This window comes from Anser brachyrhynchus, assembly GCF_964034855.1.
Source record: "Anser brachyrhynchus genome assembly, chromosome: 6".
NCBI classification, from domain to species: domain Eukaryota; kingdom Metazoa; phylum Chordata; class Aves; order Anseriformes; family Anatidae; genus Anser; species Anser brachyrhynchus.
Window position 1 is genome coordinate 18,937,499 of NC_137700.1, and position 26,777 is coordinate 18,964,275.

General features: G+C 34.9%; 1 protein-coding gene across 26 annotated transcripts in view; it reads right to left on the reverse strand.

Moving 5' to 3' along the window:
- Positions 1 to 26,777, reverse strand: part of CTNNA3 (catenin alpha 3) — a 488,015-nt gene that overhangs the window by 183,610 nt on the left and 277,628 nt on the right. For 15 of the 26 annotated variants that reach the window (XM_080597472.1, XM_080597453.1, XM_080597457.1 and 12 more), the window contains 3 exons: positions 17,295 to 17,375; positions 12,018 to 12,170; positions 8,989 to 9,030 (listed from right to left, as the gene is read on the reverse strand). In XM_080597472.1, coding sequence (XP_080453598.1) covers positions 8,989 to 9,030; positions 12,018 to 12,170; positions 17,295 to 17,375 — 276 coding nt within the window. The remainder of the gene's footprint in view (positions 1 to 8,988; positions 9,031 to 12,017; positions 12,171 to 17,294; positions 17,376 to 26,777) is intronic. The other 11 variants (XM_080597454.1, XM_080597459.1, XM_080597463.1 and 8 more) reach the window with 3 other exon arrangements.

A 26,777-nucleotide genomic window follows, 5' to 3' on the forward strand; every position in this document is an offset into this window, starting at 1 on the left:
TTCACTGAATGCTGGCCTTGAACAACGGCAAATGAATTCACTGTTAATCGTGGTAAAATGACGAACACATGAAAAACAATCCTACCATTGGGTAGATGCCCATCCAACAACAACAGATGCAGAGTTTACTAATAAGTTTCAAAAGAAAACAAATTCTGGGCAAGGAAGTCTAGAATTCTAACTTATAAATGATTCCTAAAATAAAGGGTGATGGGATACACGTTAATTAAGCTAAAACTCAAAATGGTGCTATGAACTTCCCATCATAAAAATACTTGGGATATTGCTACTCCTGCCCATCTGTTCCTTTACCAGACTGGCTGAGTAAAAGACAGCTGACATCATTTTGGCTAAGGGCACTTCATTAAGAAGAAACATGTCTAGGCACTGTAATTCTGTCCTGAGTCCAACAAGAAGGCTCCTGGGGTCTGGCAACAATTCCCTGTATTTTTCAAGAGAATTAAGTTTTAGAAATTTGGTGTGAAAAAAATACAATAGTTCAGCTGGAAGGGACCTTCAAAGATCATCTAGTCCAACTCCCTGACCACTTCAGAACTAACTAGAAGTTAAAGCATTATCCAAGTGTCTCTTGGACACTGACAGGCATGGGGCATCAACCACCTCACTAGGAAGCCTGTTCTAGTGTTTGACCACCCTAACGGTAAAGAAATTTTCCCTAATTTCCAGTATATGCCTCCCATGGTGCAGTTTTCTGCTGTTCCCATACACCCTGTCATCAGATACCAGAGGGAGGAGATCTGCACTTCTCTCTCCACATGTGCTCAGTATTTTGAATACAAAGCAAACACTTACTAAAAAGCAGTTTAATGCAATGATATTAAAATATGACCAATGTGAAATAACTGTGTTCAAATTATTGGATGTTGCATTAATTTTTTTTATTTTTTTTTCCCATTGGAAAAATTATGCCAAAGGGAAATAGCTAACAGTAGGTGGCTTTTGTCTCAGCCAAACTATCAAAACCAAAAGCGTCCAACTTCCCTGTTGAACAATAACTTGCCTTTCTTATGATGAGAAATTCTAGTCCCTGACTTCCTACAGCAGGTTTCTTCATGATTTTGTTTTCTACTTTTTTAAAGAGTTCACCTACTATGCTCAAATTTGATGTATGCTGTTATGTCTTCAACATGAAAGAATTTGTCTTACTTTGTTTTCCTGCCTCAAAGACAAAATATTTGATAGCCCAAGTATTGTGCACACTTTGTTTCACAACATTTCTCTGTTATTTCAATGTATTCAATAATTCATGTTATCAGGTAGAGTCTTCGAAAAAGTCAACTCTGGCAGAGGGGAAAAAATACTAGTTTGGAAGCTGTTTGGCATTGGTTAAGGTACCCCAAAAGGTTATTACTAGAGAATTAAGCAAACAAGCATGTTGTCTGATCCTCTAGAAAAGTACTCGAGTTCTTACAGCCTGCAACATAACATCTTAAAACATAACTTCATGTTTTAAGGCTGGAAAACTGGCTTGCAAAAGAGATTAAGTTAGTGCAAACCTCTCTGTACCTCTCTACATACATGCGTATCTGCTTATATACTCATTTGATTGAAGGAACGACTTCTAATATATGCACTTCTGACAGCTAGCATAAAGAAGGTCATGTAGAACAAAGAACATTCCACAGGGAAGCATATACCTTCTTCTCCACCAGGAATCACAGCAGCCATGTTCCAAGGGGGAAGAGGGGGAGAAGAAGGGAGGGAGGAAATTACTATCAATATGACAAGGAAAAGAATTGTATCATTTTAACAACAGCATACACACAAAAATGCAGATATTTGGTATTTAAGAAACATGAGCCTTGGTAAACTGATGTTAAGACTTGGGTGATGTTTGCCTTTTTTTGGAACTTCAGAATTATTCTGTTATGGGAGGCTGGCTAAACAGTTCACTTCTGTCAAAAAAGAAAATTTGGGTATATCACATGGAATCACAATTATCACAATTTCCATCAATTTGATAAACTTCTACATCCAGTTTCTGCAGTAATTCAAGAAACAAGTAACTGCCACTGCACTTCTGTGTCAGCTGTCTTTACAATATCAGCAAAAATATTAATCAGGTGTATGAGGGGGAGAAGGCCATGTTGAACAAAGACAATTTCCTTTTGGAGCTTGCATAACTTACAGTACACACTGCCTCATGGTACTAGGTGGCTGACATTTCTAACTGATGAAATATGCCCCTTAGACATAGAACTCTGTTCAATCTTCTGGTTGTTTATCTTTCGTTCTCTTTCTTCACACTTACGCAATAAAGGCTGTGATAAAGAGGATTAATGAAAATGTCACCGTTTATCACCTGAAGCTCAATCAGTAACAGGGAAGTTGGGCCTTATTTAATTAATTACATAAAGGTGCTAAAATTTTAATATTATGAATTCAGGACTTGCTGCAAGGTGTTAAAACTCTGTGAGGACCAAAATAGAGAGGTTCAAAAGCTTAACATTTACGTATATGGTTAGAAGTACATGCTTGACTTTAAGCTAATTTTATGGAAATAATTTTCTCCACCATTATGACCACACTAGCCCTCGATTGAGCATTCTTCTACCAACTCCAATGCATCAAGAACAAGTTACGTATCTCTGAAAGCCTCCTTCCACCTGCCTGCCGTGCCATCTCCCAATTACTGTTGTCAGGTTCATTTTGTCAGAATTCTAAGCATTTTTGCATTTAAAGCATCTGTGATTTTTTTCTTCCACTACCTTTTTCTTCAAAACTAGTTCCCACACCCCCACAAATAACACCACTATCCTTATGCTACCCTTTTGCATGCTATCTGCAAACAAACAAAAAGAACAACACCCAACAACACCACGTTTGTAGGTACACCAGTGAGGCTGACCATGCTCTTTACTGACAGCTGCCACATAAACTTGTCAACCAGGCAGGTTTGCTAAAGGACTCTCAGAGCCTTCAGCACAGAAATAAATTTCAATAAATATGGGAAAGTAGAGCTTTAGGCCTAACTGATGATATTATTGGAATTAAGTTTGTGTTTCAGACATTAAAAGTTTCATTTCTAAACACCTTACAGAAAAGAAAAAAAAAATAAGTGGGGAAGGTTTTGCTTTGTGTTTTGTTTTTTTGGGGGTTTAGTTTGTATTTAGACTGGTATTGTTTACCATTTAATCACAGATTTACTAAAATTAGCAAACAAAGTCAACAGTTGGATTGCTACAATGGATGAGCTAAGATCTTTGGATTTAATAGAACTGCAGCAATGAAGATCCTACAAGAAAAGAACCTCAGCTACCCTGATCTCAAGGATGTGCCATTAACTATATCCTGCCTGAACAAGCATTCTGCACATTGGTCTCCTAGAAGTGAGAAAGTGGGACAAAAACAGAAGACTACTGAATGGTTATTCAGAACCATACAACTGAGGATATGTGTAAATTAGCAAACCAAAGGCGGTTTTCATATCAAAAGCAAAGCATTGTGTTAACTAGCTAAGTAAGAGTCTGAAAACCATCAGAAACGTGTAAGATATGAGCAGAAAGTTAATTTGTCAAGGCTAGACTGATCCTAGAAATTAGTGTGGTAATGTAATGAAAATCCATTTGCCATTCATAAATATTGATCCTGCTTAGAAGTGCTTGTCTTATTTACAAAAAAGTCCTTCTAGTCTGCTGACGGGTAGATTTTACTTCCACAGTACTAACAAATATTCTTTCCTTTTTTTCCATGCAATAATGATCTGTATATGGTATTGCATATTTCACACTTAGATATAGATTTTTAAAGCAAAAAAACCCACACTTTAGTCCTGTGTCTGCAGATTACACTGTACAATAGGATCCTGCATCCTCCTGACAGGTGCTGTGTGTGGTTATGCACACAAATGATAGAAGTTAAACAGAAATTGAAAACCAGGGATGATGACATACTCTTCAACTGAGGATCTTTATTTGCTACTTTGAGACAGATGTAACTATATGATGAAACAACTGGAAGTACATTATGGGTAAAAGAAGAACAGTAACAAGAAGAGTGCTAGCAAAAAAACAACACCCAGACTTGTATCTTATGTCTTGGGATGAAATTCCTTCGCATTGAACTGTCTGAAAACTAAACACCTGTGCACAACAGGATCCATGTTTCTTGTCTTCTGGTTATGCTCTCAAGGAGAGTAATAAAAGATTCTGCTCTCTTTTGATATCCTGGAAGTTAACAAAGATGTTCCAATAATCTGTCAGTTTGACCTCTACAGATGCAGTTGTAGAGTTTTGCAACTGACAAAAATGGGTTTTTCAACAGCTAAGTAAAATCAACTCTAAAGAACAAGTAATTAAACATTAAGATGTTATTTTTATTTAGTGCTGACCAATTTGAGATGAAAACCCACAGAAATGGGTGATTCTGCAGTGCTGAGAATACCTCAATTCCCTACCATCTTTGAAGGGGATGGGAACAAATAAGAATCTTGAAGCTGTCAGTACTTTATGTAGGAAGCACCTTAACATGTAAAGAAAAATTCAGTGATTGTGGACTGATACATTTCATTTCACTTCAAGCTGCTATCCACCAGGAAATTATTTAAGTGTTACTTTGGGTGGCAAATCTTTTTTGTTCGTGGTGGTCTTCAGAATTCCCATTGTGGTTTTCTTCCCATGATTGTTAGTTCTGAGTAGAAGAAAACTAACTAAGGGAACGTAGTCCTTACCTACTAGATGTTCAGAGGTTATAATACTAGTTTCTTGAAGGCTGTTTCTTGTAGACTGGTCTTAGAAAGCACAAGAATTAATTATTATTTTTTTTTAGTTTGCGGGTTGTTTGTTATTTTTGTTTTGTTGCCAATTTCTTTCAGAACTACAGTGAGTTGCTCTCAGGGCCCAATTTTCTGAATATTTAGAATTTGACATACGAAGATGCTAAAAATTACATATGAAGTCAGACAGAGTGGCAACTAAGTAATAATTTTCCAGTTGTATTTGAAGAGAGGTATTTAATATTTGTACAGAATATGAAAAGCAAATTATCGTGATTAAGTTGCAGATTCCATGTTGAAACTAACTTTCAGTAGAGGAGTTTTGCACTAGAGGCAGATGTATGAAGCTTTATTTCAAGAGGTACTGGCACTGTATTTTGCCTCATTAAGAGAAAAAAAGTTTTTTGTCATGCGCTTATTAATTTACTATCAATATAGATTCATTTTGATTACCAAATAACGTTATATTAACCCTGAGTTTTGCAAATATTTTTATTAATAAGTTAAATACTGAAAACATTTCATTTGTACCATATTTAAGTTCTTCTATATTGTTTACTGGAAATGGGATTCCAATAGCATTGAATGAAAAGTAGTAAGTTTCTTGATGCATATATAGATAAGCAGGAATATATATAACTCAATTTCTCTACAGAAATCACTCCAATTAACGAGTCTCTGAACAGAAGGAGGTACTTCAGATAAACCCTTACATGGACATTCTTGACTGAGTTTAATTCTGATTTTCAGATAACTAAATTCATTTATCTTTGTTTTATTCCAGGCTCCGACATTGATTCGTATGACAGATCCATTCCATTTCCTCTCTGTCTCCTTCTTCAGTTTGTCTACCTCATTTTTATTTCCAAGATGAGGGACCAGGATACTTCCTGCAGTCTCCAATATGCTACTGAACGCAAATGAAATCAACATTATCTTTTAAGAACTTTTTTTTTTTTTTGTGAAGGATGAGCACTTACATGAGTTTGGCTCACATTAGTTCAAACATATTTCTGTGTTCAGCTACTAGGTTAGTAGGAAAGGCTCTACAAACAACTAAAAGATTATTTATAGTTAAATTTAAAATAATAAAGGTGCCAATCCAAGACTGCAGTCACTCTATATATAGCAGTTTGATCATGTTTAAGTGGCAAAGTAGTTTAACTGTAATTTTTATCCTCTTCATTGTTGTATTCTGCTATCCAGAGACAGTGTCAGCATCACCAGGTAAGGGGCCTGGGGCCCTACACTAATCAAGCTAAGCCTAGACCAAAATAATAAGCAAAGTTCTGCCAACACATTAAAGACATCAGTCTCATATTTTTAAAAGCTAGTTTTAGAAGTGGCTAAAGTAACAAGAGCCAGCAAGTTGTTTTATTCAAGGTCTTAATTTTTTTCGTGAACTAGCTTTATGATTGTCAGTATTTGCACAGTTTGTTACTACGCATCCTGTAACTTGTTTAGCTAAAAAGGAAAAAAAACAAAACAAACAAAAAAAAAAACAACTTATTTCTCTACAAATATTTTTAGAACTCAAGATATTTCTCCTTTAGGTCTTTAGGATTTAAAGCATCGTTTTAACATATTGATTTCTTAAGGAGAATTAATATTCAATAGATGTGCTGCATTTCCTGCACTGGAAATCTTTATACCAACCAACACACTTGTTTAACAACAAACTGTATGTCCTGCATGCACCTGCTCTTGTATATCAATATATTAATGTATGCATTTGAATATATGTGCTGTCTGTTGTTGTCCATTGTCAGTAACAGGTTTCACCTTAGAAATCGTTATTTCACAGAAACCAGTATTTCTTGGCATACACAAGAAATGTGAACCAGAACACAGTCAAGACCAAAAAATAGCAAAAAAAAAAAAAAAAAAGCAAGAATTACACAACAGGTTAAACCCTCAAGTTTATGTATCAGAATAGTAGATCTGAAGTCAGTATTATTAGATCAAGCTACAAAGAATGATACATTTGTGTACCGAGTAGAGATGAAGAACATAGAGTTCACTTCATCATTGCCTCCACTTCTCCTATTACATCTCTCAGCCTCTGCTTGGTACAGCTGACCTTTAAACACTGCAGTAGGAGATTTGCATTTGTGCCAAAAGAAAAGATAATCAGAGGATTCCTCACCGCTCCCATCAAATTCCTTTTTTAATCTCAAGTTCACCCAGCCTATCACTTCGCCTCTCAGAAAGCGATACATCTCTTTGATATATCTGCTCAGGAGGAACAGTCTGTCTGCTTTCCCAAACAAAAAATTTCTGGTTACAAAAGATCTACTTTCTTCCTTGAGCAGACAGGAAATTTCAGTCTTTCCTTTTACCTATCATTTGTTCATGATCACAAAATTGTTCTCTCGATACCAGAAGTTGTTTTCACCTCTGGTAGAAGTGAAACACAAGGCAGAATACAATATTCGCTAAAAATAGGCATGTCTTGCCAGGGATGATAAAGAAAGTACAACCAAGTTCCCTTAAGCTTTTTAATACAATTTTGTGGTAATTTGCATAATTTTAAGCAGTGTTTTTGTTCAGATTCAGTACAGAGCCAACTTTGGAATTTCCTATAAGAATGTTCGAAAATGTTTCCATATAATCAAGTATTTCAATTAGATTTGCAATTTCATTGTAACATTTTGAATGAAAAGGCATTTCAAATCAGAACCTAGATGTATGAAATCTCAAAGCAGTTAGTTTTTATTTTTTGAAATGTTTGTATCAACATTAATGCATTATATTAAGGAATTACTATTAATAAAAATAATTTTCTAACCAAAACATATCTTTTGTAATTATTATTTTTTAGCCAAGGCTTAATAAGACTGAGTATAGACAGAATATTAACCCAAATATGGTTGCTTTTTTCTTTCTACAACACATACTAGTTTCTCAATATCACATAATCAATATTCAGACATACAAATATTTGATGCAGTATATGAGCAAAATAAGGTACAGTAGCATAGAATAACCTCCATATGAAGAATATTTGAAGTGACCTTTGATACTCATGAAAATACTTCAGCTGCTGCCTCTATTTCATATATGGAAAGCATTCAATGTAATAGCCAAAAAGTGTTTCTTTTTCCTTTTTGTTTTTTAAACCATGTAACTAGGACTATTTCATTTTCTCCATACATTTGAATACAGTATTCACATTTCCAACCAGGAGATTCGGCCTTGTACAAGTACAGCATAGCTATAATGGTACAAAGATGTTAACCGAGGAATCTCAAATACCTTGCCACTGTCTGAGCTTTTTAAATATTAGCACTGTCCAAAAAGCACCAGCTAATATTTCTGGTAAGTTTAGCTAACATCCCAAGTGTCCCTGCACTTTCTTAACAGAAGCTAAAACCTCTAGTCTAAGACCAAAGAGCAGTTAATAATCTCAGGAGAAAGATAACATAAGAAATCACGGAAAAGAAGTAGCACCTGTAGCTGCTACTACTTTGGAAACATCATTGCCCCAGACCTGGTGTGGTGTTCAGTCTTCTCATTTCACTGATATCTCACGCTTCATTAAACTTACATACATACTTTTGAACTGTATCACACTGTTATGTTTTAAATTAATTTTTTAAAGGAAGACTGTAAGCTTCCACATGCTAAGTCAGAAGAGAAATGTTTGTAAGAAACATGAATCCTCAAGCTGATTTACAATGGTCACTGGCCTATGGTCACTGGCTAATGGTCACTGGCCTAGATACTGTTTGTTTCTTAAATCAGACTATCAGCACTTACAGAAACAGGCAACTTAGCTTAATTAAGATTTCATATTCAGAGAGGAAAAAAAATATGCTCTTTCTCTAGACTTTTTGTTTATACTGGAGAAATTTTCATTTTCTGATTAAAATAGAAACCACAGAAAATCTCTTCATATTTCATAAAGTACTTCTAGTTTCCCATATAAAACTCACTGCTGGAGAAAACTGTGAGAATATGAACCTTTAATGTCCAACTTGGTCTACTTTACTTATACACAGAACAGTCTCATAACCTACTATTCAAACATCCCTGATCTTTGGGACATAGATGCAAAAAATGCACAGAAAGGTGAAAGATACTCAGTTAAAAACTGCTGTATGGAACACAAGAAATTGTAACATAACATATGGTTTAAAAGACACAAACACTCCCCTCTCAAGGTACAATTCATCTCACCTCACTTCAGCTATCTAGAAATTAGACACCCAGTCTAAACTAGTCATTTAGTCAAAAGAGAGACAGGTACTTACTATTAGTAAGATAAATCTTCTCTGAGAAATCATTATCTTGGGCTAAGTGTAAATGGGATAAATAAGGCTTTATATTGAAAAAAGACCAACACAAACAATCAATCTCAGAAAACCTATCTGACTTTTTCTATTTAGAAGACAAACCAAACCAAATGAGTGAAGTGATACCAGTAGTTACTGGTACAGGGAGAGGATTATTACTTATTTTAATCTGAACTGAGTAATTAAGACTTAAATTGGAAAAAAAAAATAATCAGTGGCTTGTTTTACTTAAAAATGGACTTATATCCAAATGCTGTAACATCAAATGCATTGCATTATCTATCACCATTGGACATGGTGGCTGCAATATTAATATCAATTTTTGTGTGACTGGATATCTGAATACACAAATACACAGGTCTTGTTGTACTGGATTCAAAAATTTATTTTGCTAATTTTTGCAAGCAAAGTTATCGCTGAAATAAAATGAAACACTGATAATTTTACCAATCCAGCAACAGCAGCAACATTTAGAACTGACACAGAATTTCATGGAATGAAAATGTGTATCAACTTTTACATAGGGCACACTAAAATAATAAAACTATCTTGATTGAAATGATGAGTAATTATTTTGAAAATGCACTATCAATCCTGTATTGCAGTATGTTGTCCTGTCTCCATTTTTGCATTGATATCATCAAATTAATCATTGGTGCAACACTAACAGCATGACCCTAGCTAAGCAATGTTGTATGTGTATGGGGCATGTTCAGATGGAATGGGATAAACCTGAAACATTATTTTAATGAAGAGACTTAGAGAAGCTGAACTCTAGACTGGATCAAGAAAAAAAAAAAAAGCTACATTTTTTTAAATTTCTGTTTGGACAGAATTAAATTTTAGCAGAGGGTACCTATGTCTTATTTTACAGCAAATATCTTCAATTGCAAAAGGTTACCTTTATATGGATAAAAAGGAAATAGTTATAAAGCTTTCTTATTCCATAAATAACTTTTAGAAGAGCAATGCTAAAACCAAGCAGAAATTGACAGATCTATTTCCCTACAGTCACGCAACTGAAAAGTACACTCCCTAACATTTCCAGGAAAGAGCTGGATTGTTAATTGTGCTGTGCATGCAATAGTGAGATCCAGGCATGTAGATCCTGCCACTCCTCCTCATCCTGTTCTTGGACAAACCACAGAGCTTTACTAAAAATCACTGTGCCTGAGTAACCAGCAATTCATAGCTGATACATAAGATTATCATCCTTTTTTTCTTTTCAACCTCAGGAACAAGTCTGGTGGAAACCGGGAGAAAGCTGTAAAGCTTTGTAAAGCATCTGAGCTTTGTAAAGCAGCTGGTTTTCAGATCTCAGCCCTTGCAAGAAGCTTCAAGATGTCATATGTTCCATAATGTCTATTTGCAGCTGACAAATATATAATTGTTTTTCTAATAAAAAGGTGGCTTTTTTATTGAATAACATGGGTTGTCATGCTTCAGTTGTTGGCCTCTGCTACATATACGATATATATATATATGTGATCTTGTGCCCACATCAGAAGGATCCAAGGAGGGATGTGACAACTACATGTAGATGGCAAAACTGCCTTCATAGTTACATTACCATTGTCTGATGTCTCATCTACCTCACCTACCAGTCTTTTCTACTATTGTTACTGTCATGTGTTATTCTTGGCAACTAATTTTACTCAGTTGTTTAGCTTTTCAAGTATTTTACCTTTAATTATCATGTCCATTAGTATTCCACAGTCAGGCATACACTTGCATTCAATATGTGACTTAAGTTATTCTCAATTACAAAGAATATGAAGCCCAGCTCTGCAATGGCATACATGACTAGCTTTCCAACTTTGTATTTCATAACCTGAGATCTGTAAAGAGATTTCATTTTATCTACATATTGTATTACTTGGCAAATTAAAGCAACAGATCAGTGCTCTATTATGGTCATTTTTAAAAATACATATTTTGTGCTTACCAACTTTTGAGATGCTAAAAAACAAAATATGCTTCCATTTTCCAATATAATGTATTTAAATGCTATTCTATTTATATCAATTTTTTTGGTATTCCACTTTCTACAAAAGAGCTGCCTTAATTCTTTTTCTTTGCTGCTGTTGTTGGAAATTATTGAATTTCTTCTTAAAATAAGATAAATCTGTTTGTACATACAAAGTCCCTCTGTGACAACTTGGTTACCTGTTAATATTTTTCTGTTTTTGTTTTGTTTTACCATTGGTAGGCCAGCAGTTGACAGATGTAGTAGTACTACTATCTAACTAATTTGCTTGCAGGTTTAGCAGACCAGTTTATCAAAATGCTGCTGAATATAATCATCAAGCTCTTGTTGAAAGATATTGTCAAGTACTCTAAATCAATACAAGCAACTTTCAAATAAGATATTTCAGTTCTAGTAGATATCCAAAAGATAGCTTCAATTTTATGTTCATTTTGAATAGCAGTATCCAATGTAATCACTAGTAAAGCGATGAGTTGAAATAACTAATTATACGATAGGAGGTGGGACTGTGTGCAGTCTCTCTGAAAGCCAGTTACTTAAAATTTTTAAAAGTGCCTAACTGTAGGCACCATATTAAATCATAACATAAATATATATACACAGACCATGTATACACTGTGTACCTAGAGTAGGATTAGTCTACCATGTCTTAGAAGGCTTCCACTTGGAGCTATTACTCCCTAAAATCAAACATTTGATCAAATTCCCACTGAACATCTTTGTGGAAAGGCTTACACTAATTTCTCAAAGAAGAATTCCCCACCACATAATGTTTATGCAATAAAATAGGATAGAATTGCCAATACCACAAAATCCACTATCTCACTGCATACCATTATATAAAAAAATTGAGCATTTTTGCTATTACATTAGGCCATTAATGTATTCTTACCTGAAATACCACACTTAGTTGGTTTTACGGTATCTGGAAGCAAAGGGAACGTTGCACTGGCAAGTCACTTACACCATATAGCCAAAATACCAAGTCCATAAAACGTACCTCCACAAGTCTGCTGGTATGTTCTCGAAATATAGCAGCATATTCTTTTATTTCCTTTTCTCTTCCATTTTTAGCAGCTTCAATGAGAACTAGAAGTGGAACAGTTGTATCTAAGAAGGAGTCTGAGATGTGATCTATAATGGCTTTACGAAGCTGCAAAAGATAGCATTACACTAGTATCAGCTATTTACTGAAGTCTGTTATATATATTTATATATATATAATGACTATTTATTAAAGACTACTGTAATTATTGTCTATTAATATTCTATAACATCAACATGTACATGCTGTATTCCTACATTAGGGGCAGGATTACGTGCCTAAAACTTACTGCAGCTACAATTTGCCAATTACATAGAAAACACTATTCAATTTTAGGGACAATTTTTATCTAACAGTACCTAAATATCCATGCTCATATGTGTGAGCATATGCCTGTGTGAGTATAGATACACAGAATACTTAAAACATGTATTAGCACTCTCAAAATCAATGGAGCCAAACAAATATTCATGTTCTTCAACGAACAGAATAGACTACTGAAATTATTTGCACACATTAAAAATTAGTTAGACGAAACCTAATTTTGTTTTCTGTTTTCTCACTGGTAGTTCAGATGCCAAGGGAAAAAGCTATTTCATTTTACAAAGAAAGTATTAACTTCATTATGTTTGTACTCACAAAATATCCCGCATCACAGTTTCATAATTGCAAAATTACCCAAATATTTTCTATCTTGTTGGAAAAAACAATGATACATTTTTATATGTTAGCCTTCATATTAATTTTATCAATGAGGTTACTGATTATGCCACCTGATAATAGATTAATAGAGCAAGAAGAATTATAAGCTAGTCTGAAGTTCAATTTTCTCTATTTAAATTTATTGTTCTTGGAACTTCTTTCTCAAATTATTAAATAAGTGTAACATTCTCTGCAAATTAGCTTTCTTAAATTAGATTTTATGTAAGCTTTCAACTGATCATTGGGACTTCATTTACTTTATTTAGAGGTTATTTTCCATGTTATAATCCTAACCATGGCAACTGTTCATTTTTATCATAGAACACGGCATGAAATATACCTATCAAAATTACACGAGATGGATATGAATTATTGAGTTTACAGAATTTCTTACAGGAAAAAAAATATTTTTACAATAGATGTAGAAAATATTGTTTGGAACAGAAGAGAAAACAGAAGTCTTAAGCTTCTACATGCTGACAGGTTTGTTGCTGAAGGAAGTGTTTTCATTTAGCGTTCTGCACCAATGTGCATCTATGTGAAAACTCACTAAAGGTAAAGACTCCTAGAACTATAAAAATGCAAAACAATCTTTTTGATGCTGCTGCCATTATAGATAGGGCATAAGAAAATGCATAGCACAAACAACGGCTGAGAGATCTGTTGATTCTCAAGACAAGATTTGGATGTGAATTGCTCCACTAGAGCTTTTGGATAGGCTCAACATCCAAAGACAGTTTCGACTGATTCACCAAGTACTTAGGATAAACTAAGCAACGAAACCACACAGACTGGTTTAAGTTTGGAATGTTTTTGTCTTCCAACTTACTATAACTTACTGCGTTAGGAGACTCAATCTCGATACACTGTATGCTCTCAAAAACTATTTGCAAAGACAGAAGCTATGACATCCCAACATAGAATTGGATTCTTACTGTCATATTCATGGTCCCAATTTTATTCATACTGCAATTTTAAGAGTGAAAAAGAAAATGGTAAGAAGCTTCACTACCAGAAACACATTGAACCTCCAGTTCTGCCAAGTTACCTGTTAAAGTTTCTGTGACAGAGAAGTCCAATTGTAGAAAAGAGACATTCTCACCTGCTTAAAATTAAGTACATGAATGTGACCTTGAGGAAGGACAGTTTGAAATATTAGGATTTTAATTTATAATAATCAACAATGAAACACTGTGTAACCATATCCACAGCTGATGACTCAGCATCTCCAAGAGGTTTTGGGTTCTTCATAGACCAGATTGTAGTAATTTTAGTCTTAATAATTATTTTAGGACCAGTGGCTGCAATGACCTCTGTCACATTCAAGGTAATTTAGAGGCGTTCAGTTTTAAACCAGAGTCCTAATTTTCTCTCTCATTACATAATTCTTTGCTGTAGCTTTTTACTGGTGAGCGTGGTTTAATTAACTTTTCATACATAAATTATCATAATTATTTTGTTCTAAAAAATCCTCTATCCTGCAATTCAACAAAGTGAAACACTTCTTCCAAAAAAAGATAATGCTGTGCCTTTGCTGAATACAAACAAGCTTGACATATGTTATTTCAGCTATGCTAAGCAACACACAAAGTTGAGATTTTCAAATATGGCTTGTGTGGCATTAAAGAATGAAGAAAAGCAATGTAAAACAGGGAAAGGAAAAAGAAATATCTGAAGCAGTATCAATTTCTCTTCATCTTAATCAGAACAATTCATTTTTTCCACTACTCCGTATGTTTGTTTCTGATTGGCCACTTCTCGAGCAAAAGGCTGAAAGCTGAGCAGAAATATAGGGAGACACATAAACAAAGAACAACAGCACCACTAGTACTAGCAGGCACTATGAGGGAAGTTATCGTGCTATGATTAAATTTTATCTCCTATTTGTAAATGAAAGAGACACCATCAGAAGAGGTAAAGCAGAGGGAGGATGATGTCTAACAAATTGTTTTATTTTTAAGGTGCAAGGCCTTATCCTTACCTTTTGAACAGACTGTTAGAGAAATGGAAGCATGAAGAATTTTTGTTTTGATATCAAAGTGGATAAAAAAGAAACATAGAAGAATGTTGTTAATAAAACATTGGACATAAGGTTGTCAAGAACAAACAATAGAGAACAGAGAATAAAATCCCAGCAGCTGTTTGCAACATTATTAACATCACTATCCTGATGTAAAGTAAAAGTAAACTGCTCACAGAAAACTCTACTGCCTCACAAGTCTACACTGGCAAAAGTCCTGGAAAAACTAAAAATTCATTATTAATGAGGGATCTCTCCTTCCTGTTTTAAAGGGATGCCAAGAATGCAATCTTGTTCTGTGTTTCAGAAAAAGCTTTCCATCCATGAAGAAGAAGCAAAATACAACTGTGTGAATATCGTCAATAATAACATTAAGAAAGAATATACACACACACACAAACACACACACAAAAAAAGACACTGCAGCAACCACAGGAGAAACATCTGTGCAAACTATTCACAGTAAACAACTGGGAGGTAACAACAGAGTATGGTAATTTCTCAGAATTAGATTCTGGATTGAACAGGCAACTCCATCCTAAATATTCATGGGGATTTGCTAGGCGGGGAAGCAGTGTAAAAAGTAGGTAAAACTGTACAAACAGAAATGACATGCACATCTTTGGCACAATACAAATAAAGTCACAACAAAACAGAATAGTTTTAAATCCCCAGAAGTACCAGCAAAGTTATTGAAGTGAATACAAATAATTTCATCTAAAAAGCAAGAGATTTTTAGAGCTTCCAGAACACACTGTTCTTGAGATGGCTACTTTGGTCTTCAAGTGTTGTCAGATACAGGCTTTCCTTCATTTCACTTACTGTGATCGAAAACCATGTTCCACATGGGTCCATGGGATAACTCATGATCAGGCACTGACTAAGCGATAACTTACACGATAGTTTTGTATACTGTGTGCTACAATGATAGCTACAAGGGATTTCTAAATACAATTTCATAAGGTTTCAGCTTCAACCCCAATTCTGTAAAGACAATCCCAGTAACTGGCTGAAAGCAGAGTACATTATGCACTCTGTAGCCTTGAATCAGCTGTAAGAACCTAATACCTGTCATGGTACACTGTGTCATTTAAAATATATATATTATAAAAGCTAAAAGAATACTTCAAATAACAATTTTCATGTTTCTAATAATGAATGTTCATAACTGAGAGCAACTATGAGTACTGCAACATCTGCAGGTGCACAACTTACAGTTTAGTATTTCCCAGATCAGAGGTTAGACATTCTTCCTAAAACAATTCTAATGCAATTTACACATATGAACACAGAACTGGAGGGAACAGATCAACTATTTACTCATACATACCTTCCAGGAAAATATCAAGAAGCCATAGAGCTACTCTGTTTAAAGAAAAATACTGGTTCTAGATTGCCTACAAACTGGGGATGACTACATTTTGCCTGAACATTTTACAAGTGTTTATACAGGAAATAAAATATTTTAATATATTTTAAACACTGGAACAGAATGAAGAAATGTAAACTGTTATAAACTGAAGTTTAACTAACTTATGGAAGAGATGGTATGACAGAATGGGAGAGTTAACATACAGACTGACCTTGTGATGCAAGTTACAATGAAATGTGAAAGGAAACTGGCTAACTAGTTAGTTGTAAACACCATATTTATAGTGTATTCATCTTATCTTTCAAGGATTCTCCTGACTGACCGTGGGAGACAGAAAGGAATTTATTCACCATCCTAAAGCACAGGTTGGCTTATAAGACTGTACATAAAGTTACGAGGGATATTCTACCACAAGAAAACTGACCAACAGCCACTGCTAGAGATGAAATTAGAGCAGTATGTGCTCATGTTCTGTGTGGCCATAAATTTTTCATATGATTATGTGGGATGACCTGTCTCAATGTTCTACAGGCCTTTCAGTTCTCCTTCCTAAGCTGGCTCTTGGAGCTGCAAGGATGTAAGCACAGCTGATGTCTGCTGCTCACCTTCTGCAATACACCACAGTTACGGATTTTGTCTTCCACTAGCTTTAGGATACTGGGATGCAAAACGTGAGTGTGGACTGTAGACCAAGTATTCTCAGTACCCTTCTCTCTTGCTAAGTCCCCACAACAGTGGGGAACTAGACCTGGTGGTCCCTCCAAAGTATCTATTCCAACAACAAATAATAAAGTGAATGAAAATTCAGCAATATTTAAAATAATCTTGATTTCCAAAGTACATTACTGATGCATTTCTACAGAAAATACTTATACATATGCTCTCTTAGATATGTGCACATGCAGAGTTTTGCCTATGTATATACACATGTACAGACAATATCTACATTTGGTAGGTTTTTTTGCTCAATTTTGACAATTTGGAAGTAGATATTCTCTGGAATATTGTAATTATCCTCGGTATTTCATTAACATAGAAGAAAGCTTTATTTTTGAAGTGCAGCACTATGTAGTCTGAAAATAGCAATTTATCTAAGCCTCTAGGTCTACCGTTTCTACCAGTTCCCCAGTTTGTTTACCTGTCTGCGAAGGTCTCTTGTCTTCTTGCACATACTATCTATTGCAACATTCAAAGTATTACTTTTTTCTTTCTTGTCAGTCTGTAAAAAATGACAGGAAAAAAAAAAAACAATGGTTATTTCCAATCTCTTAGAAACTATGCTCTTTGTGTCCTCAGTTCGTCAAAGCATTTGATAAATCATATGTGCTTACAGTTTTGTTGTTTTGTTTGTTGTTTTTTTTCTAGTCTCACTGCATTTCAGGAACCAGTACCCCTACAGCCACAGAACACTGATTTGTGATGTTGAGCAAAAGTCCACAGAATCAAAACACGTTTTGCTAGCTGTATGTAGGATAGAAATTAAACACTTTTCATCTTCTGAATTACTGTAATACAGAAATTTATAGTCCAAGGTTACTTATGGAACAACGTTAATATAATTATTATTATTGATTCCAATCTATTATCACCACATTAATGTGGAAAATCGCTTTTTCTCTCTATAAGCAATTTATAAACTCAGATGGCCTCAGTGCAGTTTGATAGTGCTTTAGTCAGCAGCATTTATTATTTTACTCCCACAGAGCAGAATGAGTGAGTTTCAAAACGTCCACAACATTGCAATGCAAACTCAATAAACACTGTCAATGAAAACATGAAAACAGACAATCTTTTCATTTAACAGCACATTCATTCTCGGCATCAACAGAAGATTGAGCTATTGAGATATTTCAGAAGCCTTTACAGAATCAGCTATATACCTTCCAAACAATCTTCTTATTTCTATCCATAAGCAAAGAGCTTATGTCATTACTATCTATTTGAAAAGTATAGTTCGCATTCTATTCTACCACCCAGCATTTTTCCTATACAATAGCACCATAGCAGTTCTATATCTACTAGTTGTTTTGAACAATCTTTTTCTTATGTTAGTACATACCCTATATGAAAAACAAAAATGTCTGCTGAACATTGTTTCTCTAAAGCAATCATTCATTGCTCACTAACTTATATTGCTCTGGTCTAAAGGAAAGAAACCCCAGTAAAAGTGTCTTTACATAATGTCTTCAGTCAGTACTCATAACATGTCTGGAGAAAGGACTACATTCTCCTAAATGTCAAAGAAATAGCTTATGTTTACTAACCATAGTATTTGGACCTCAGCTATAGTACACTACTAAGTTTATATTATGAACATAACACATCATACCAAAATAAATACTAGTGAAAACAGAAGTAGTCATACCTCAGTATGTACCTAGCTGTATAGCCTTCTTATACACACTATATAATATTTCAGAGTTATTTCATTGCTAAAAATAAAAACATCTGTGAACAGAGCAATATGCTTAGTATTAAAGCAGAAACTAGAGATGATCAGGAAAAAGCTTTTATATTACAAGTCAACATGTAATGTAATAAATGTCTCAAAATGAGTAACATTTTCCATCAGATGAAGGGAACAATTACTTTCAAAAATTATTTCAAGATTCATGCTAACATAGAAATTTTCCTATTACCTCCAGTTTCTGAAATTGCTTATAATCTTCACAGGGAGGAGATCAAACATACATCTTGGAGAGAGAGGTCATTACAGTAATGTGACCATTTCTCCTACCAACACTTGCATAGGAACCAAAGTAAATCCAGACTCTTGTAATGCTTTGCAAGCTATTGTCAGCTTTGACAACAAAATTGATCCTTTCTGAACTGCTAGGAAAACAGGACTAACAAATGCATTGTGGATACAAGTCAGCTCAGTGTATATCTACGTATTTTTCAGATGATAAAGACACAGTTCCACAGTGGCACATGCTTTAAAACCTTAGTATTTAGAGCTTATTTGTCTAACAAGACAGAATCCACGTAAAATACTGGTTTTTTTTAAACGTTCCCTGGTAAGCTGCAACTTCAGAGGTGGCAACTAATAATACAGCTGGTTCTAAGCAAACCTACATCACTGAGGCAGCAAATAGGAAATAACCTTACTCAACAAGCATAAAAATATGAATAGAAGAAAAAAATATGAACAGCAAACAAATAAAACACCTTAGTTTGCAACTTCTTAATATAGCTATCAGTAATCAATGTCCAGAAAGCAAACTTAACTACAATTGAAGTTATTCTTCACCTTGAGTTTTCCCCATGAACTAAAGGTACTGTAAAATGCAGCTTCCAGATGAAGAATGTGGACAGGTCAAGAATATGGTTAGCTTCATAGCTTCAGACTCTCTTTCTTCCTTAAAGAATTATGTAAAACTCCAAAACATACATTACTGTTTGGATAAATCATTCTTATAAAGATTTAAGTATTTCAAAATTGTTTAATCTATTAGGGGGACACCTGACTAAAAAATCTATTGCAAGAGTAGTCTTAAGTACTAATGGCCTGGTATAGTATTGTCCAGTTTGTGATATATGTGATCCATTGGTCCTAAGTACTTTTGAACACTGAATTACTCTTTAAGTTAACCTTATATTCTTCTGCAGATTTTCATCTCAGATACCTACATGACAGTAACCACTGAAGTTCTACAATTGCTGATTACACTTTTTAAATAGCTTAAAAACACCAAATTCACTATTTTAAAAATGTGTATTACAAACAATGGCATACAGAAACTAAACACGATCTGAACATATCCACAGTATATTCTACTCCCCATTAATATAGCTAACGTGTCTGTGTTGGAAATATTTCGCATCTGCTTGTCAATTAATGTTGCTCTCATGACTGCTGAACTTAAAAACAAAGAAACAAATCTTCCCTGAAATAGTTCATTCCCATAAAGGTGACTGAATAAAGGAAAGGGCTAGGAAAATGATGCATGTTATACTAGACTCTGGTTTCCAAACATCATGCAACTGAGCTCACCCCTTTATCTCAGTTTTCCTGCCTTCAGCTACAGTTTTATTCTGTAAAATATATGTAGTAATAGCTATATGGCTCCCTTGTGAAGATATTACAAGCAATATCCAGCTCCTATTTCAATGCATTTTAAACACAAGACACGTTTTACAAGCACAAAATCACATTGTTATTAACACTTCAATAAGTGAAAACAAGTTACATTTAATTAACACTGCATAGCCTGAAGATAAATGCTAAGTATTGCCAGCAATACAGGCTTACCCTTTTCATATGCTGGCAAAAAACAGTAGTTGAATGACTCAAAAACTACACATGCAGAAATGCTTCCCTGATAGGTTTTCATTTAAAATAGCAAATATCTTAGTGCAAATCCTCAGTTGAAACAAATCACCACATCTACAGTGCTGTTAATAGACTTCATTTGTATCAGCAGGGAATCATGACCTTCATGGGCATTACAGACCCTTCTTTACTCCAAGATACACTGATGCAAACAAATGTGCTTGCCTTAGCTACACAGCCTTGAAGGACTCAAGAACATGTCTCCAGTGGTTGGTACATGCCAACAGTTAACAGTATTAACAAAGACAGCAGTGATTTCCAACTTCATACTTTGTTGATTTCAAGAGAGAGCTTAAACAAAAGAATATCATTATTTTGATAAGGTAATTATACTTTTTTATATCACATAGTGCTACAAATGTTTAACCAATAGTTGTACTATGTCTCCTGTCTGAACAGTAATTTGAAGATTATAAAGAAGATTTGGGCAAACTACCTAAGTGACAATCTAATCTCTTCAAGTACTGAGGTTCACAGACAGAGGCTAGCTTTATAATAAGGTTACAGTTAGCCACAGGTATTACAACAGTAAATACTGTCATCATTCTGTGAATCCAAGAGGCAACATCCCTTTTAGCCGTAATCAAGAATGCAGTTACAATAGAGAAATGAAGTATTCTTACCAGCAGGACTAAAATAAAAAGATCTGGCCAAGTGAAATAGAGCTAATGTATTTACATATACACTGGTAGTAAAGTATTCACAAGGATTAATGTAAATCTTGCAAGGCTGCAACTCCCTGAAGTCCCCTTACAGTCACCAAAGAGAAAAAGGAAACATTTTAGCATCACCTCTGAAAGGCCTGAGCCTCATTCTAGTCACTACAGAGGGTGGTGAAAGAGATTTAGTTTATCAAGTTGAATTTTTGTCTTGAGAACAGTTCCCCAAAATATTCACACACATCTGTAGACTCTAGTTTTTCAGTGTTGTGGAGTAAAAGGGAGCAGTATTAATTTATCACATCCATGGCGAGATGAGATCAGAAGACTTCTCTGAATTCTGTATTCCAGAACAGCTGGAGTCTGAGCTATAAACTTAAACAAGATATTACTTTGGTCCAAAAGGATTCCTGCAGTATCTGTATGGCAACAACACAGTCAGGAGATTCTACCCATGCCATTATCTAGGGCTTCAAGATACAGGAGCTGAACTGGGATCTTGATTGCATACAAGAGAAGTGAGGTTCTATCTGGGGTCCACAGACTGGAAGAGTGATGGTGGAGTAGTGAACGCAGAGCCTGGGACTTAAGCCTCACTCTAAATTTGTAAACTATACCATCCTTCTTGGCCAAGTCATCTTTGAAGGAATAAATATGTGCAAGTACTAGGCAGTATAAGGTTATAAAGATGCTATAAACCTTGTATGTCGTACCTGTCTGTGAGTGCCATTGACTACAAAAAATGCAAAGCATGAAGTTATTTATCTAGACAGAAATCCTGACTTACTTTTCTTAAACACCACTGTAAATGATTGTTTGTAAACAGGCAAAACAGCCTTCAGATAAACAAGGTGTTCCTGATGTTTGAAATATTTAGCTAGAAAGGTCTAACACAAGTTCGTCTTGCATTACCAGACTCACATATAGATTTAAAATAACAGAAGTTAAAAGATTGCAATGATCCTTCACTAGAATGTTAAAATTTACATACACGATCAAAACCAACTTCCTAGCATTAATCCATATAGTACTCAAAGGCTCTGCTGAAAACAGATTTTCATACTTAAAAAGACTACAGCCAGAAACTGAACCTATGTTTTGTGTCCTGGGATGCGTCTATATCTAAACTGTTGTACAATTTAGAAAAGACTAAATAGGAATAAAGTGTGATTTTCACTGCTTACCAACAGCAGCTGTACCACAACTTGGTGAAAAAAGTCTTTTGATTTACTTCAAAGTCCAAAGGTCAATTTTATTTTCAAAAAGACCAGCACATCTATTGGAATCAGTTCTCTGTGGAAAACTTCTAAAAACTGTCAAGCTAAAAGGTAAACACCAATCAATACTATAAGTTAATAAACGTCAGAGCTCTAATTAAATGACTGATCATAGTCCAGGCTATGTGTTGACTTACTAGAATCCTATATTAGACAATGATAAGGTCTTGTACATTGTAATGAAAAAATAATAATTATCACACAACCCAAGTAAGACATTTAAGTAAAGTCACAGTCCCTGAAGAGATATCAGGCATTTTATGTCCACTGTCACAATTTAGCATTTAACATCTTTTTGTATGTGGTGTTTATAAATGTTTCCCCTTTTGAATTAAAAAGCCATTTTGAACTCTAGAGAAAACGGTAGCAGTGATGAAAAAAACTGTATCTAGTATAAAAAACAGTTCCATGCTTTTGTGTGTGTTGAAACGAAGTTGTCATTAATGAGGAAAATTACATTAACAGGTTTGTGCAAAGGCAAAAATATCATTTTCTTTCTTACCCAGCTCATGGACACGCTGTCAGTTCAAAACATTTTGTGCAATTCAGCAAAGTAAGGAAGAATGCAAGCATCTATCTTAAAAAACACAAAACAAAACAAAAACAAAGCCCTTGTAAGGGAGGACGCAGGCCAATCCTGTTGTGCTCCTCATTTATATTAAAATATATGAACTAAAAGAGAAAGGCCAAGAAGTTTGTCACTTTGATTAGAGTGGGCTTGCCCAAAAAAAAACCATTAAAATTAGTGGCAGTGTCTCTGCCACTCAGTAAGTAAATAAAAGTAATTTCACTGCCTACATACTTGAAAAAAGACAAAATACTTACTCATCATCTTGAAGGTCACGTGCAGAGTTGAGCAATCTGAGATGAAGCACGGTAGAGAGCTTGGCTGTGAAACACCTGTGAGAGGTGCCAAGTCTGGGACAGCCACACCACAAGAAGGATAACAAGACCCCAGAAACATCCCCGTGATGGGAACAATGTAACACAGCATGGGAGGTCCAAGTCAGCAGTTTTTGAATAAACACTTTTTTACAATTACTGTCAAAGTGAGGACTCAGGGCAGATTTCCATGGGGACAGCCTCTCTCCCTCCTTCAGAAACCTCTGGCTAGACAAACAAGCAAGTGGAAACATGTAAACCAAACCCCACTCCCAGCAGCAGTCCTCATTCTGGTTCACATGCTTGCCACCAGGCTGCTCTGTAAGCCTCCTCACCTTTCCCTTGCTCCCTGCGCTGCCCATGCCAGTGGTGGCAACTGCACAGAAGCAGAGACTTGCTACATGTGTACTCATGGTGTTAGGACCCCTAGCACACCTGTTTCCCTTAGGGCACTTTGAATGTTCTGTTACCCAAACATGAAAATTAAGTCTCGGCTGTCCTATTATCGAACACCTCTTGTACCCAAATGCATCCGACTTCTTAAATCGATCTAATACAAAGAAGAAACTACTCAAAAATTTTTGTCTTGCTGCCTTCTTGTCTCATTTTAGACTGTTAAATCCTTCAGTGCCATTACTGTCTTCCACTATACTAGGAACAAAAACTCTTGTAATCAACAGGCAAAAAAAAGAATTTAAATACTGTTAAGAATATCTTTGTATTTTCTTTTACCATGTCATGTATCATAAGACCCTAAGCGTATTTGTCCCATACATGCAGAGCGCATGGAAACAGCAGTTTACTCTTCAAGTTTGCAACTTGCACTGCAACTACAATCCGCAACTTCCATGTAAAAAGCAAGATCCCTTGTTGAAGGTCGTAATCTCTAGCTAAATAAACTAAAACCACGAGCTTCTCCAAAGCTATAGATCTCAATGGACAAATCTTTCCGATTTGAACACAGAAAGAAACCAGGTGGATTTAAACAGTTTACAACTGTAGTTTACAAGTATGTCTCATGATTTTAAACAAATTTTCAGAGAGACTTTGTTCCTGAAAGAGATAAAAGTACCTTTTTTGTTGCAAATCACTGAAACAATGGGACTCTTTAGACGCACAGTTATATGCACATTTTCCCCCTCCCCCTTTTTTTTTTCTCCCAAAAATCTTTAGGATTCAGTAGTGACAACTTGTTAACTGCTGTCTGAGGTATCTCTTAAATGAACATTTCAAAGTTATTCAAGGAATCCTCTGACAAAACAGTAAAGAAAGAACTTGACATTTTTGACATTATAAAGAACAAAAATTCTTCTAAAAGCCAAAAGCTTCCAGACCTTTTCATACAGCATTTCAAAGCATACTTTTACTGTACATCAAAAGCCTGCAAAAGGAAATTCATTTACAAGAATATTTAATGCCTTTCTCTGTTAATACATGGAATACAAAGAACGAATAGCCCACAAGTATTTTAAGTTGAAAACTCTATATTTACTCAGTAATAGATTCCCTACTCACTCCAATACACATAGCCTAGTGCACTTTTTCTAAAAACACCTGAGTCAAGGAAGCCAGCTTCTGTGAAAAACAAGTAATTGTATTTAAAAAAATAAATAAATTAAATGACAAGGGCATGAAAAATCATATGCAATTGAGCAAATAAGGAATCTTTCATGTGGAACTGTTTCTCATTATAGATTTTTTTTTTCCTTCAACATCTGCAATATGAGATTGCTGTTTTTTTTTTTTCCTCTCAAGCCATCATGGACAGCTCCCTATAGATCTAATGCTGTGAGATGTGAAGTACCTCATAAGAAATGAATTACCTCAACCTCTATCGATATCAGTTGGAGTGCAGAGGGCTCTCTCCTCACTGTGTGAATTACCCTTTCTCAATCAATATACAGGAAAAGTCTTGAATGTAAAGCCTTCTCAGTGTAACTCCCTTTTAGCATTCAGCTTTAACTAGTTCCTAAGAGTGAAAAGTGGATTTAATTCTAAATGAGCATGGATAAAATTGCCTAAAAAAAAAAAAAACAGAATTTATAACCCTTTAAATAAAAAATTATCCAGAAATTGTCAGATCGTAACTAATCCTATTTTCTCAGAAATAATGATGTTGCTGAAATATTGCACATTCTCATTCACTCTCTGAAACATTGGTGTGAGGCAAAACTGTAGTTGGGGAGGGTAGCCAAGGTGCTTTCAAGGACAGTGATGGATCCCCAGCTTCTAGTAGGAGAAAGAGGATTGTAAATTCTCTCAAAAGTGGACTGCAAGCAAACCACAAAAGGGAGGGAGAAACCTATGTTGTTTTGAATTTTTATTGTTTCTTTCTGATATATAAGGTCAAAATATCATGATATCAGTTTTTCACTTGATTTTTCACATTTGAAATATCAGAAAATTTCAGTATGATTCCAAGATGGCCCTAAAACAACCCATGATTTCCTAATACTTGTTTGGGAAAAAGAGTCACAGAAAGTGAACGTATCATAGCTGGTCTGTTGCAAAGCAAATAAAATGATTGCTTACTATTTCTAATGCAAAACCAAAAGCCACATGTACTTCCTATTTGAAACACAAGTTTTTACACTTCACAGAGGAATCATAAAGGCCGATGGTACTTTACTTTGGGTTGTACTTCAGCTTTACAACTATTTGAGGAAATTGTAAGGAAGAAAAAAAAATATTTGATCAGATATTGTCTTATTCACTGATGATGCAAGGAGGGAAGGCAAACAACTAGAAATAGAGCAATATCCACAGCATGAAACAAATAAGACACATACTGAAGGTTCATCTGCTTTATGCTATGGAGCAATTTTCTAAGTCCCAGGTACAAAAGTTTTTAATTGAATATCCATCTACCATTCATCAAAGTGTTCTGGCAGCGTTACAGCAGTAAAATAGGAAATTAGTTGGAGAAAAGCTCATCCTACAGCAGTAACATAAGACTGTCCTATGATGAACTATCATATAAATTGCTTGGAGATTATATGTTGTTATGTGAGGAATGAAGGGGATGGAAAGGGAGGACAATTTGAAATAAAATACAGCAGAGCTGCTAAGACAGTCCATCTCATCCAAATTGTTTAGAGGGTTTAGCTGTGCTCTAAATCAAAAAGTTATGGTCTTAAACAGGAACCATAAACGAGGAAAAATCTCCAGCCCTAAGCTACTGGAATTCTTCCATACCTGGAGATGCACTGAGTACAATTCCAGAGCAGTATTTCTTCCACAAAGCAAAGGCATTTTTCAAAACAACAAAAAAAACTTATTGTCGTTTCAGATGTTGTATTTTAATGCAATACATACGACTTAGCTTCTAACAGACTTAAGATAACTGTAATAACATTTAAATCAATCAGCATTTTTTATTAAAAATGTATAGAATTTAAGTGATTAAAATTATATTCCTGACTAAAAGAATCTCACTTTCAGGTCCTCAAAGCCACTCCATATCATCCAAT